Raw genomic sequence first — 15,151 nt, 5'->3', positions numbered from 1 at the left:
GGGAATATTGTGGTGGAGACATCTGAGTGGAGTCTTGAAGGATGGGCAGGAGCCTATCACGTGAGCAAAAAGAGGAGGCAGATGTTGGAGCAGAACAAACAGAGGCCTGAAATGCATGCTTCTTTCTCAGCCCAACTATTGCTTTCCTAGGCAACCATATTCTCTGGAGCCATATTCATTCAACTGGCCATGGGGTTAAACCTCTACCTGGCAGTCTTCATCCTCTTGGCTATCACCGCTTTTTACACAGTTGCTGGTGAGTCTGCCTCTTGTTTTACTCATTAATAATGTGTTCTGTTTACCATCTGTGATTAGTGACCTCAGTGCTAGCCTTGTGACTGCCAAATTGAAGTACCGTTCTGTTGGCACCATGGGAATAAAGCACAGGGCCAGAACAGCAATTACAGTAAAAACAACACAATGCTCCTCATTAGATGCAAGAAGATTGATCAAAAAACAGTATAAAGACTAAGGTTATATTTAAAGATGTATGTGTATATATTTGTGCATGTTACATATATGCACATAACATCAGTTAGTGGGAAAAGAGGTCATGAGTTTGAAAAAAGAGCAAGGACAGGGTATATAGGAAGACTTAGAAGTAATAAAAAAAAGGGAAGAAAATGATATGGTAGACATACTGAGGAATTTATGGTTTCACTCAGCTGTGTGTTGGTAACTAAAACACCATTTAAAATTATGCTGATAGAATACATAGAAGGCTTAGATGAAGAAGTTTCAACATCCCACTAGAAAATATAAGCTGAGGCTAAACAGATATAAAAATGTTGGATTACAGAACTGAGCCACAATTGTCACAAGTGAAATGGAGGAACTGCGGGGGTAGGTTGATTGTGAAGGTGGGTGGCAATGATGCAACAGACTCAATGTTGGTCTAGTGTCTCTTGCGTACTAAACTAAAATCATTTGCACACATTTTAAAACAGCTGCTATAGTTTATACTAGCTGACTTGGAAAAAATAAAAGTCGGAACAAGATAATCTGAAGTCACTGTTGCACACTGAACACAATTTCAGACTCACGAGGATTGGGAGCCTGACCTCAGATTTCCTAGATCATTCTTGTTTCCTCATCATAGTCCCCACACAGCATTGTTACAATACACAAGTCAGTAATTATTTCTGGACTCCAACTAATTAAACAATGATGTGTCCCAAACAAACAAGGTTTTCTAAGATAAGATATATCAACCCAAATGGGGAGGAGAATTGGGTAGAGTGTCATGATAAACTTTCATAGCATAAAATCTTCACTTCTCCCTTATTTAATATCCAAAAACCCACCAAGACAGAACTCCACCATAATTCACAGAACTTTGCATCCATCTCAGTAAGACAGGAGAAAGAGGACATGAACTAAATGCATCAATGAACACTGAGGAGAAACTGGTGTCAAGAGAATCTGTGGCTCACATGGGAGCTATGTTACATGGACTCATTTGTATGTTTGGAATAGAGCCCAGTGCTGAAGACAAAGTAATCAGTGTGCATGGATAAAACGTCCTGTCCATTAATTTCTCTCCACAGGGGGCCTGGCCTCAGTGATCTACACAGATTCTATCCAGACTTTCATCATGTTGGTTGGCTCTTTCATTCTCATGGGGTTTGGTAAGTGATGGCAGTGTGCCAGGCTTTGGGCTGACAACTATGAGAGATGTTTCTGACTGCTTGGTCTGTGACGTTGACTCCCAGTTTTTACTGGGTCATACTTCCATATCCTATAATTCCCTTAACGGGAATGTTAACCGTCCAGTCACCCGGTTGGGGTTCTTGCTGTGCTGGAAACTGTGGGTAGACAGGGGAAATAGCAGTCCTGCAGCACCAGGCTCATTCATCTGTTGGTAGTCACTGTCACATAAACGTTTCCTGGGCAGATGTGAGCAAACATCTAGACTGTCTACTTTATCTTGAGGGCTCATATTCTTGTCGTCTTGATCCATTGTGCTTGTAAGGATTTCCCTGGAGTTTTCTAGTTGGGTTGTATACTTTTCAATTCCATCTTCATTTCAGCTTGAGCCCTTTTCAAATTTCCATCACTTATGACATTTTCAAATTCTGTACTCTTTTCCTCATCATCTCCTCCAACCTTGTATTCATGCTTTCTTGTGCATCACCTCGGGAGTTACTTTTCTTTTAGTTAATTTAGATGTTTCTTTGTGTCTTTCTTGAATTTCTTGATTTTTTATGAGTATATGATTGCTATTTTCAATTTTGTATCTTGAGGTTAAACTAGATAATTGTGCTCAAACAATAGCTGGATCAATAAGGCAATGGAAAGGAATTAAAGGCATATGAATGGGAAAAGAAATCTTTGGAGCCAGGGATGGTGGTACTCGCCTTTAATCTCAGCACTAAAGGCAGAGGCAGATGGATCACTGTTAGTTCAAGGCCAGCCTGGTGTACAAAGCAAGTCTAAGACAGCTAAAGCTATACAGAGAAACCCTATCTCAAAAACAATCAGAAAAAAAAAATCAAACTATGCCTATTTTCAAATGAAATAATAGTATACATGAGAAATAATACTAAAAAAATCTACAAAAAACTTCTAGAAATAATCAAACATTTTAACAGTGGCAGCATACAGAATAAGTTTTTAAAAATCAATAGCCTTTCTAAATACCAACAACAAACATACAGAGAAAGAGATCATAGACACTCTTCCATTCACTACAGCTTCAAAGAAAACAAAATATCTAGGCGTGAAGCTAAACAAGACAATGAAAGACAACACAATGAAAACTTTAAACCTCCGAAGAAAAAGATAAAGACACTAGGGGAAAAAACATTTGGTAAAGTAAGTATTTTACCAAAAGCTATTTATAGAGTCGACACAGTCCAATCAAAGTTCTCATCTCATCTCATCTTTTTAAAAAAATAGGAAAAAAACAAACAAACTATCCTAACATTTATATGGAAGCACAAAAGACACCAGATAGCTAAACAATCCTGAGAAAAAAGAGAAATTCTGACAGATTACCATTTTAGATCTCAATATATATTACAGGGCCATAATAACAAAAACAGTACGGTACTGGCACAAAAACAGATGTGTAGATTATTGGAACATACTGCGTTTTTCTAGCTTGCGCTGGGACAGCCCATTAAGTTCTACTCATAGCATCCAACTGCTTTTTTAGTCCAAAGTCCTTAAAACCTTTCACATTCCTCCAAAAATTCCACCATGGTCAAGCCTGTCACAGAAACTTATGTCTTAGTTGCTTTTCTCTTGTTGTGACAAAACACCATGACAAGGCAACTTTTAGATTGAAGGTTTGTTTGGGGCTTACATATCAAAAGATATATGAATTCATGATCTTTGGTGGAGAGGAGCAAGGTTGCAGAGCAGAAGCTTTGAGCTCACAAACAGGAAGCGAACTGGACATTGAAAGTGCTATGAATCTCTTGAAAGCTCAAATCCCACCCATCTTGTTACACTACACCCCCAGTGAGTCCATATTTCCTGTCTTGGTTAGGGTTTCTCTTGCTGCAATGGAACATCATAACCAAAAAAGCAAGTTGGAGGAAGACTTGCTTACTTATTTGTCTTTTACTTCCACGTCACTGTTCATCACTGAAAGAAGTCAGGACAGGACAGGAGGCAGGAGCTCTTGCAGAGGACACGGAGGAGTGCTGCTTACTGGCTGTTCTTCATGCCTTGCTCAGCCTGCTTTCTTATAGAACCCAGGACCACCAGCCAATGATTGGTGCCTTCCACAATGTGTTGGGCTCTCACCATAAATCACTAATTAAGAAAATGCTTTTCAGGACTGCCTCCAACCCAATCTTGAGGAGGCATTTTCTTAATTGGGGTTCCCTCCTTTCAGATGGCTGCACATTATGTCAAGTTGACCTAAAACTATCCACAACACTTCCTACTTCTTCACAAACAGTTCCACCAACTAGGCACAGAGTATTCAAACATTTGAAAGCCATTCTCATTCAAACTGCCACACTAACACTAAAAGAGTTTTGAAAAGCTCTATAAAAACCTACTAATGTAGACTCATCCTAATATACATATAAATATAAAAGGAATTTAAGTAGTGTTACCATACAATGGTAGACTATATCATATGTTCTAAATAAAACCCCAGTACCAGGAGTGGGCTACATCTTTTGAGGTTTTGGCTAAAAGGGTTCTCTAGGTGCTCCCTCCCAAACATTACAGGTTATCACTAATGTTCTTGGTTCCCTTCCATAACTTGACTATAAGACACTATTGCTGAGAACATCACATACTTATGTTATCAAATATAGAAAAAAAAAGCAGATATACAACTAGAAGTTTTACCTCAATTGACTTACATCTAGAGTGCTAGAAACTACTGTATGGACTACCAGAGGATAAAAGTAAGCATCAATCTCACCCAGCTACAAACCCTAAAATCTACAATATGGCGTGCTTGCAAGATATATCCATTGGTGCAATGGTGGCACAAATATTATGGGAGTAACCAATCATTTTTGTTTTTGTTGTTTTTAAATTGAGCTTAAGACCCACTCCATGAGCTAGAAATCAACTTTGCAAACTTGATCAAGCCAGTAACCTGAGACTAGATCTGTCATGGGCCCTAGGAGAAAACTTACTCCTCTTATCCTGCTAAGTGAATTTAACAATAAAATAGCTCATAATGACATATGCTATACCCATAGATCAGTGGATCATTCAACCCTCATCAGAGAAGCTTCTTCTTGCAATAGAAGGGAATTAGCAGAGACGCATAACACTGTAATGTATACAGAATGAGAGACTTTAAAACATTCATCCCTGAATGGGAGGTCTTTATCACTCCCTTTCTCTCAAGGCTCAGGAGCTCATGAGGAAAAGGAGGCGGAGAGCCAAAGGTGATGGAAAACTTCAAAGAAACAGGATTTTCCAGCCACAATAGGAGTGAACTCATAGAGACTGTGAAAGCATGCACAGAGCTGCGCAGGTTCAAGCCAGACAAACCCCAGAAGAGAGAAAGGGAAGAGGCCATAAAGTTTCACTCCTAACCCAGAAGCTATTTATAACTGATATCTGCTAGGTGAGGAAATATTAGTTTTCTTTATATCAGCCACATTCCAGGGCAGGGTTCATGCTCAGAAGTAGTGGGCCAAAATCAGACTCCATGTTTTTGTGAGGAGAGGAGAGAGTTGGGGGGGGGGGTTTTTTTTTTTTTTTTTTGGTTGCGTTGTTTTATGTTTTAAGAGGAAAAAACCACGAAGTTGTGTAGATGAAGAAGAAGATGGGGGAGGAAGAGGAAATTTTAAAAATTAAATTTAAAAAGGGGAAAAACCCGAATGTAGTTTGGGTTTGGATTAGGTGATGGCCCAGGATATTGAATTCTTTTATTATGTGCTTAACGGTCATTAGAACTTTATTTGAAAACTCTTCAGTACCTTTGTCCATTTATAGTACCAGATTGTTGGATTAATTATTATTTTCATGCTTGCATTTTTGGAGTTAAAAAAAATGGTCTCAGTATGTAATGGATGCCTGGAATTCACTAAATTAGCTTCAAGGTCATGACAATCATCTGTTTCAACCACTAAAGTTCTGGGAGTTTCTGTGTTTACTAAATATTCTGTATGTTAATTCCCTGTTGGAGGAATTCTTGGCAAATTTTTCTAATATTTGGTATATGCCCCAGGAGCTTTTCTCCTAGATCATTCTAGATCGTGTCAAGTTGATCCATGCTCTAGAGGCAGTGGGACCTGGGACACCAGAGTCTCAAGCAATAGCTAAGTTTATTCAGAGCATCAGACAGTTTGTACTCTGAGTTTCAGAAGAGTCGCCTGAGTAAGTGTACAATCACAAAGACAATCTTTACATAGCAAAAACATGTTTTTCCATAGACGCACATAAACATGTAACAATCGCCAGTTGTAATTGAAAGACCCCAGCTTCACACTAAGTTAAACATAGCTAACGCCATTTTGTGGGACACCACTGTTTTGTAAAACTCTGAAGGCCAGATGAGAAACTGGAAAATTACTGAGAAATCCTAGCTGTGTCACCCACTTGGGATATCTGTGGTCAGGCTGCCCCAGTCAAACTAAAAACAGTTTGTGTTAATCACCCTCATAGATATCTGTGAGACTGTTTCAGTTAAGATAGAGAAAAACAAAATAACAGGTGGCGGGCCACGTCAAGGGGTCATCATAGCCCCCTTGACCACCCAGTTCCTGGAATCTTGGTGCCCCTGCAAAACTTTGACGCAAATCGTGGTCTCATGAAAATGTACCAATCAGCCCCCTGTAACCATGCTTCTCGCTTCTGTACCAGTGCTTCTGCTCTAAAACCCTATAAAAACCCCAGCTTCCTACCTAGGGGGCGCGGAAGTCCCCCGAATGACTTTTTGCCCCGGGTACCCGTGTATCAAAATAAAAGCCTCTTGCTGTTTGCATCCGAACGCCTGGGCTCGTTGATCCTTGGGCTGGGGGCTCTCAGACGAAAGATACCCTCCAGGGATCTTTCAGTAATAAATAATCTAACGTTAACTCTTATCTGCTACACCTGGGAAAGGCATGAAAGCACATTCCATGAACAATTTATGTTGTTTTTTTGTTGTTGTTGTTGTTTTTTTAAAGAAAGTCAGGTCACAAGAGTCTTGTTTTCTTGGAGTTTTCTCACAATCACTCAAAATTCCCCTGCACAACTCCATGCTAGCATGTGTTCTAACAGACAAGCATTGAACACTGTACCCGCCATGTTGAGCTACACGTCTGTTTCTGGAAGTCTTTCCCCTGTAGCTAGATCAGCTCTCGGGAGCAGAACTGACTTGTCTACATACCTGGTCTTTACAGTGGGTTCCCAGGGATAGAACAATGCGGGAAATGTTGACTCTTTATACATACATACATACATATATATATATATATATATATTTATATATTTATATATTTGTATATGTATAAACTTATTTATAAAGTTACTTTATATACATATAAAGAGTCAAAACTTTCTGCATTGTTTTTGGCATATATATATATATAAATATATATATATATTTTAGTTGTCTTTCATATATTACATCCCAACTGCAGTTTTCCCTTCCTCCTCTCCTCCTAGTCCCCCATCCCCACTCCTATCCCTTCAGAAAAGGACAGGTCCTAAGGATAACCACCAAACATGGTATATCAAATTGCAATAAGACTGGCATCTCTCCCTTTATTAAGACTGGATAGGTGACCCAGTGGGAAGAAAGAGTCCCAAAAGCCCTATCTGCACTCAGAATTTTGACTCTCAAGCTCAGACTCAGGCATAATTCTCTCAAAATGTCTTCCTGACATTTACCATGACTTATGGATGAGAAGAAAGACATTTCTAGTTGCTTATATGCTCTGAAAACTCCAGGATTTTCCATCTCTCTTACAGATTGTGTGTGTGTGTGTGTGTGTGTGTGTGTGTGTGTGTCTGCCTCTGTCTCTCTCTCCCTCCCTTCCTAACTCTCCCTCTCGCAATCTCTCTCTTTTCCCTATGTGTGTGTGTGTCTCTCTGTGCCCCTCTTTGTGTTTCTCTATGTTTCTGCCTCTGTCTCTTTCCTCCTCAGTCTCTCTCCTTCTTTCTTCCTCTCTTTCCCTTCCTGTCCTAATACAAAGGCCTCTCTCTTGCCTCATACTTGTTCATATAAAATCGTAGTTCCCATTTCAAAAGACAGCACAAGATAAGACCTGAGGATTCCCAGTTTTCCCCAATCACTGAGGTTTTAACCAATCAGCCTTGAAAAAACCTTAAACAAAGGTAATTTTGTTTTTAGAAACCTCATTTCATACATCATGCCTTCTGCATCTTCTCCATCCTTCATGTTAGGTACTCTGACCACCTTCTCTCCCTCTGTCCCACTTTCCAATTTTGTCTGGTTTTTAATGTGGTTCTGTTGTTCAGTATTGGAATTTCAGTGTCTGCCCATCATGACTTCAAGAAAAAACTACTATAGTTGTTCCTTGTCTACTTCCTATTGCTTTTTGGTTATTCTGTGCATATTAGACATTTTAAGTCTCTTAAGAAAGAAAGGCGCTATGCATTGGTGGCCCACATCTTTAATCCCAGCACTCAGGAGGTAGATCTCTGTGAGTTCGAGGCCAGCCTGGTTTACAAAGCCAACAACAAACAAAAAAAAAGAAGGATGAGGAGGAGAAAGAAAGTAAGAAGGAAGGAAGGAAGGACACAGTGTTGAATCAGGAAAACAAACTACAATAAAATTTATATCACTTGGTCTCCAATGCCAGAATGGAAGCCATTTCTTTCTGCTCTCTTCAAAAGAATTAGACTTTCTCCTGCTTCACTATGGAATTTGCAGAAAAGTGGGTGGACATGAACAGTACAATATTCAGCAAAATGACTCAAACAGAAAACAAGCATCACATATTTTCGTCCAGTGAAGATCCTAGCCTTGATGCATGCATGCATATATCTAAACACTGTGAATGTGGGTATAGTATAACATTTAGAGAAGTGATGGAAAGGGGGTAATACTTGGTGATGAGGAAGGACAGAATGCAGCTGTGAAAGGGTAGAAAGCTATTTTTTCTGGTATCAGCTGTCATGGCTGTGCGTGTGCGTGTCCGTGTGTGTGTGTGTGTGTGTGTGAGATGAGTGAAAATGTAATTGACAAGGAAGTGTAAAACCATAACAGAGTTCGACTGCTTCAAAATGGCCACGTTTTAACTATGGAAAGTCTAGTGAGGTATATGGACTTTGGTACTAGGCAAATGTTATTCACTGGTGACTTTATTTGAGCTGTGTAATTTTTTTAAATGTGTGAGTTCTGAGTTCTCTGTGAATGTCAATATTCTACCATGGTCAATCCCAGTGGAGAAACAATAAAGGCACCATGGATCATTGGGGGAAAGTGCTGAAGACATGACCAGGCTAACAGGAAGTACTCAAGGACCTTCGCTGCAGCCGAGCACTCGTGGACATGAAGTGTTTGAAATAGTCACACAGTGGTTGATCTGCTGCCTTTCTAGCGTTTGCTGAAGTCGGTGGTTATGAGAGCTTCACAGAGAAGTACATGAACGCCATTCCCTCTGTGGTCGAGGGGGACAACCTGACCATCGACCCCAAGTGCTACACTCCTCAGCCGGACGCCTTCCACATCTTCTGGGATCCCATCACTGGCGACATCCCGTGGCCAGGACTGATATTCGGAATGACCATTCTAGCTATATGGTACTGGTGTGCAGATCAGGTGAGCATGTACCTTTGCATGTGTGACTGTGTTCATTCTTAGTTTTCCTGTTTCGTGTGAAAGCCTCTAGCCTCTGTTTTGCACATGTAAGTAATAGTTAAGCTGTCAAACACTTTTCTTTGTCTTGTCTTGTAGAAAATAGATGTTTTGGTCCTTCCTCACTGTACTGTTTTTCCCCCTCAGAGATGGACACGTCAGTTCTTTTGCTTAAGTTTGTTGGACTTTATTTCCATTCTCTAAAGCATTGGATTTGGTATATTCTGTGACACATCAGAATTGATATACTTTTTGACAGCAATACTGTAAAGTGACACACTAAATAGGGTTTTGAAACTTGGTTTTTCTGTTAGTTGAGAATTTAACTTTCTTCTTCAGTTCCCAGTCTTCCAGGACAACCCAGTCTTCGAGTGTTTCATCTTTCTCCAGACCTTGACCTCAGTGTTTGGAATCAGCGTTCAGTCTACAACTTTTGTCATTGTGTAAAATTAATTATTTGCTATCACAGACACACAGATACACACACACAGAGGAAACACTTGTGTGTCTGTGTTATGGTTTCCTTTAACTTTATCCTTTTTCATTAAATTAACAATTCTTACTTTTATCTTGAAATTTCTTGGCAATCACTGCTCATTATGTATCAAAACATCTGCAGATTAGTGAAAGACCCTCACGGCATTTTTCAACAAAGCTGTGGCAGCAATAATATATCAATAATACATATCAATAATAATATTAATATATACCAATAATAATATTGCTTTGTCAATATATCAATAATAATATATCAATACTATATTATAATATGCCAATAATAATATAATATACTCCCTTTCTATCCCCCTCCTATATCTTTAAACAAAAGAACAAGACTTTACACAGATTTTTTACAAGCTGCTAACAGTGTGTCTTAGAAGATTTCAGGGGAACATGGAATGAAAGGCACACTTTGCTAATGAGAGAGATATGGCTCCCACACAGAACAGTTTACTTAAATTTGGAAACTTGACTCTTTTATTTAATACACAATATTGCACAGAAAGATTGAAAAAAAATGTAGAAACTGGAAAAGCTATTCCAACTAACAGTAAGTGAAATATTCATAAACTGTTCATAATGGAATAGAGCTATGTGATTTATCTAGCACGGTATTCAAAAGAATGCCTAGAACCAGATCAAGGAGGAGAAGAAGGCAACACATAGCCAGACTGGGAACCTCACAAGAAATAGAGAATATTTAAAAGTAACAAGTCATTGAGGGAAATGAGACATAACTGAGCTAAAAAGTAAATAAAGGAATTTAGCATCAGATGCACCAAGTAAAAAAAATAAGTAACAATCTTGAAGAAAATCACTGGAAATACTGCGTTAACTAAATGGAAAAAAGTAATGAGATTGTTTTAGGGGAGACACAAATAAGTAGAATAATGTGCCCATTACCATTGTACCAAAATGAGAAGACACATAGAGACAAAAAACAAAAAAAACCCACACAAAACAATACAAAATAAAAACTAGAGAAATAGTGGTGGAAAGTCTTGAAAGTCTGCGAAAGGAAATAGAAATGCAAAGCTAGAAATCTCATGGAACAGCTAATAGGATGATTCAGAAGATGTTCACATGAAGACATGTTACAGTCAAACTGTCAAAACATAAATGCAAAGAAAAATTTTTGAAAGCTGAAAAAAAAAAAAGGTAACTTTCTATACATGACAGAAGCCCCCTGAGGATGAACTGATTTTTTAATGGAACTCTTGAAAACCAGAAAAAAGTAAAATTCTTATGTTCAAAAAATCTTAAGGGAAAAGATGTGCCAACCAAAACATTATGCTCAGAAATTCTGTCCTTCAAAAACAAAATGGTGAGACAGGCCAGGAAGTGGAGCACTCAAAAGGTAGAGGAAAGAAGATCTCTGTGAGTTCGAGGCCAGCCTGGTCTACAGAATGAGTTCCAGGACAGCCAAGGCTGTTACACAAAGAAACCCTGTCTCAAAAAGATGGTGGTGATGGATTGTGAAAACTGGAGAAAAATTTAGGAGCAACTTGTCAAAATATAGACAATAGATAGAAACATTCTAGCGCAGTTGTTCTCAACCTTTCTAATGCTATCACCCTTTAATACACTTCCTCATGTTGTGGTGACCCCAACCATAAAGTTATTTTTAGTGCTTACTTTATAACTGTAATTTTGCTACTGTTATGAATCATAATGTAAATAATTTTGGAGATAGAGGTTTCTGTCTATGCATGGTGATACAAGGTTTCACTTCCAGCAATAAGAAAGGCAGAGTTAGTTGGATTTCTCTGTGTTTGAGGCCAACTTGGTCTACAAAGCAAGTGCAGGACAGCCAGGTTTACACAGAGAAAACCAGTTTTGGCTATCATAACTAGAATAATACAGTGGGTTTTCTAAAAACCAACACAAACAAACAACAACAACAAAACATTCTTCTCTGCTTTTTTTCCCATTTCTTTCATTCAACCATGTGCTATTCTGTTGCTGTGATCATTGTGCCTAACACTACTCCTAGAAGGAAGGGTTTATTCGAGTTTGTGGTTCCAGAGGAATAAGAGCCCATTAGCAGCACAGCTGGAAAGCAGGGGCGCAGGCATACAGAGCAAAGGGATCTGGGAATGGTAAAAGTCTTTTATGGAAACCCACAAACAACCCAGGCTATTGCCAAGGCCATTGGTTGTCCTGCACAAATGGACAGTAAGGGCCTACTGCTGAAGACAATACCTACACATCACTGAACAGAGAAGTTGAGCTGGTGCCTACCTAGAACTTTCACCTCAACAAACTCTGTTCATAGTACTAGAAGGTACTCTGCATGCTACCAAAGGAAAAAGGTAAACCCCAACCCAGCTACAAACACTCGATCTACAATGGTCACCTGCCTGCAAGATATGCTAATGCAAGGGTAAAGCAAAGCTTAGGAAGTCATCAGCCAAGATTTGGTTTGACTTAAGGCCCGCTCCATGAGATAGAACTCAAACATGACACTGACTGAGTGGCCACAACCTAAGACCAGATAGCCCAGGGACCTAGGGTAAAACCAATTACTTCTGTTTGGCTAAAACAAACAAACAAACAAACAAACAAACAAATCTAGCAATAAAATGGCTCCTAACAACATTCCACTGTACTCATAGATCAGAGCCTTGCTCAGCCATCATCAGAAGCATCCCCCTGCAGCAGATGCGAACCAATACAGAGACCCACAGGCAGACAGTGTGCAGAGAGTGAGAGTCTTTGGAACACTCAGCCCTAAGGGATGTCTATCAAGTCCCTCCCCTTGGGACCCTACCCACCCTGTCACTTTCAATCTCTAACCAGATGAGGTTGCAGAGTAGTCTGAGGAAATCTAGAGATGAATGACTCAATGCACTGTTTTCATGGTTTTCTGACTGTGACGTTTCCATGGGAAATGTTTTGTCTGCATGTATGTATGTGCACAATCTGTGTGTGTTCTATCCATGGAGGTCAAAGGAGAGTATTGGATTCTCCCAGAACTGGAGTTGAAGATGGCTGTGGCTCCTGGGAACTGAACCCAGGTCCTCTGCATGAAAAATATCAAGAGCTTTAAAGTGCTGAGCCATGTCTTCAGCCCTAGCCATACAATTTCTTACTGTAATATTAAGCCTTGAAGGTGCGTTCTCACTCTCTTTATAGCCATTGTTGGATTGTTACACTAATGCACTGTGTTTTCCCGGCAGGTCATCGTACAGCGCTGCTTGTGTGGCAAGAACATGTCTCACGTGAAGGCGGCCTGCATCCTGTGTGGCTACCTGAAGCTGCTGCCCATGTTCATCATGGTGATGCCAGGGATGATCAGCCGCATTCTGTACACAGGCAAGCCATGGACACGTGAATCCTCTTCTCTATGCTGGTGTCTGTGGTTTTTAAGATAAGAGAAACTTGTGTAGGTTCTATGGAGGAAGGCACCTCTGGGAAAAGAATCAGAGGTGGAACATTTGGCAGACTTGGCACTCTTAAGTATCGCTTTCATACGTGCTGCCTGTGTCCTTGCAGACATGTGAAACTGCGCATCCGGTTTCCATTTGTGGACGTAATGTGAGGTAGTCCAGGAGTACCCTCGGGATGAGGCAGAACTGAGCGAGGATGAGTTGCTTGACCGTTTGTGATTGGATGTGGCAATCTTTGACCAAGGTCTTGGGGGCACATACTCACATCTTGGTCTTTGAGAGAACTTTAAAACTGAATTTTTTTCAAAGCATTGGGGAAATAAATTTTGAGTCAGATGAGAATGACTACTGCTGAAATATTTTTCTTGAAAAATTACTTTTTCTTTATTATATAATGTAAAGGAAATACAACCAATCTTTTATGATGAATGAAAGACATTTCTATTTTCAACAGATTACACAGCGTTCACTGTCTTTTCCAAGCTAGGCATTAGTGTATCAAATTCAAGGTTCAGTATCCAATTTCTAGGCAAATAGAGCTTCTCCCATCTATGATCTTGCATGTTTCCTATTTCCCGTTGCAGATTGTACCTAGCTGGGTCCTGCTCAATGAACTGTGTCTCTTCTCAGATAAGGTGGCCTGCGTTGTACCTTCTGAGTGTGTGAAACAGTGTGGCACCGAGGTTGGCTGCACTAACTATGCCTACCCCACCCTGGTGCTAGAACTGATGCCTGATGGTAAGTAAACACCCACACCATGTCTAAAGGGATACATGGCCCACGAGGAGAACACTGGGGCAGACTCTCTGCTGACCCTTTCTTTAGTTCCGTCCTTTTCATCAGATAGTTCTTGAGACTCAGTCACACCCTGGATGGAGCTAATTTCTCTTAAAGAACAGTTGTCCAGGATGAGGCTGTCTCCAGATCAGTTAACATTTACATGATTTGTTAGCCAAGGAAAACTTGTAATGCTACAAAGGGGCAAAGTCAGGAGACTGAAAATTAACTTTCACCCTCACTTCTTTAAACTAATATCTCTCAGTGCGCATGCTTTGTACCGAAGTGTATGCCATTTCTCAGGCTTTGCTTTGGATACCATAATTTATCAGGAAAATAAGTATGATTGCCCTACTGTAAAATGCAAGGTTTCTTCTTTGCCTGCCCTTGTTCTCAATTCTGATACAGAAACCTTTATCTTCATTAAAGCTTCAGGCTCTATAGTTGGGCAGATACTCAGCTATTCTAACCTGTCAGTAGTGGCCTGACCTACTCCCCAGCCATGTGGCCCATTACCTGCCATCCTAGCTTGCCTTGGCTACTCCTTCTCCACCCTTGTCCATCATGACAACTCTCTCTCTCTCTCTCTCTCTCTCTCTCTTTCTCTCTCTTTCTCTCTCCACCCAAGAATCTCTCCCTGGGCTTGGAGGTTTGTCATTATTCTCTCCTGCCCAGCAATTGGCTGTTCAGCTCTTTATTTAACCAATCAGAAGGTGATGAACAAAGCTTACAACATACAAGGCAGGAGATGCTTCCTAATAATGACAAGGCCAAAGTCTGGACTGTAACCTTTCTAGGTACAGAAATCAGTATTGAATACACAGTGACAAACGCACCCTTCCAACACCCTACACCTTAGAACTCACTGTAGATTTACAGTCTAGATAATAAGTTATAACCTATGAAATCCTGAATTTCAGAAACTGATCATTGCTGTGGAAAACATAAACAGAGCAAGTACAGAGCTGATAGACCTAAGTGGCCTGGGGTCTTGTCAGACACTTTTGTGCCACTTTTCCTCCTTGACATACAAAAGCTTATTCAAACTAAAGGATTGATAACCTATATACTCAAGGTCAAATGCATGTCATCTTACCCTGGACTGGGAGGCCTGGAGTCATAACTGATGGAGGGAAGGAACTGAAGGGTTAAGCTCCTGCAATGGTTCAAAACCATCAGGTTTGCCCATAAAGGTTTTTCAGCAGTATCACCTAAAGTGGTTCCCAGCACATGACCTTTATGTAAACATTTA

The 15,151-nt window shown here is 40.0% G+C and overlaps 1 protein-coding gene across 1 annotated transcript in view; it reads left to right on the top strand.

Moving 5' to 3' along the window:
- Positions 1-150: 150 nt before the first annotated feature.
- Positions 151-15,151, top strand: part of LOC129676453 (solute carrier family 5 member 4-like) — a gene marked incomplete at both ends in the record, with an annotated part of 15,279 nt that continues 278 nt past the window's right edge. The window contains 5 exons of the mRNA XM_055606776.1: positions 151-256; positions 1,548-1,628; positions 8,976-9,196; positions 12,913-13,048; positions 13,753-13,860. Of these exons, the coding sequence (XP_055462751.1) occupies positions 151-256; positions 1,548-1,628; positions 8,976-9,196; positions 12,913-13,048; positions 13,753-13,860 (652 nt within the window). The remainder of the gene's footprint in view (positions 257-1,547; positions 1,629-8,975; positions 9,197-12,912; positions 13,049-13,752; positions 13,861-15,151) is intronic.

The sequence above is a fragment of the Psammomys obesus genome, unplaced genomic scaffold (genome assembly GCF_907164565.1).
Source record: "Psammomys obesus unplaced genomic scaffold, mPsaObe1.curated_primary_1811, whole genome shotgun sequence".
Classification (NCBI taxonomy): domain Eukaryota; kingdom Metazoa; phylum Chordata; class Mammalia; order Rodentia; family Muridae; genus Psammomys; species Psammomys obesus.
This window is presented reverse-complemented; position numbering and strand designations above follow the sequence as displayed.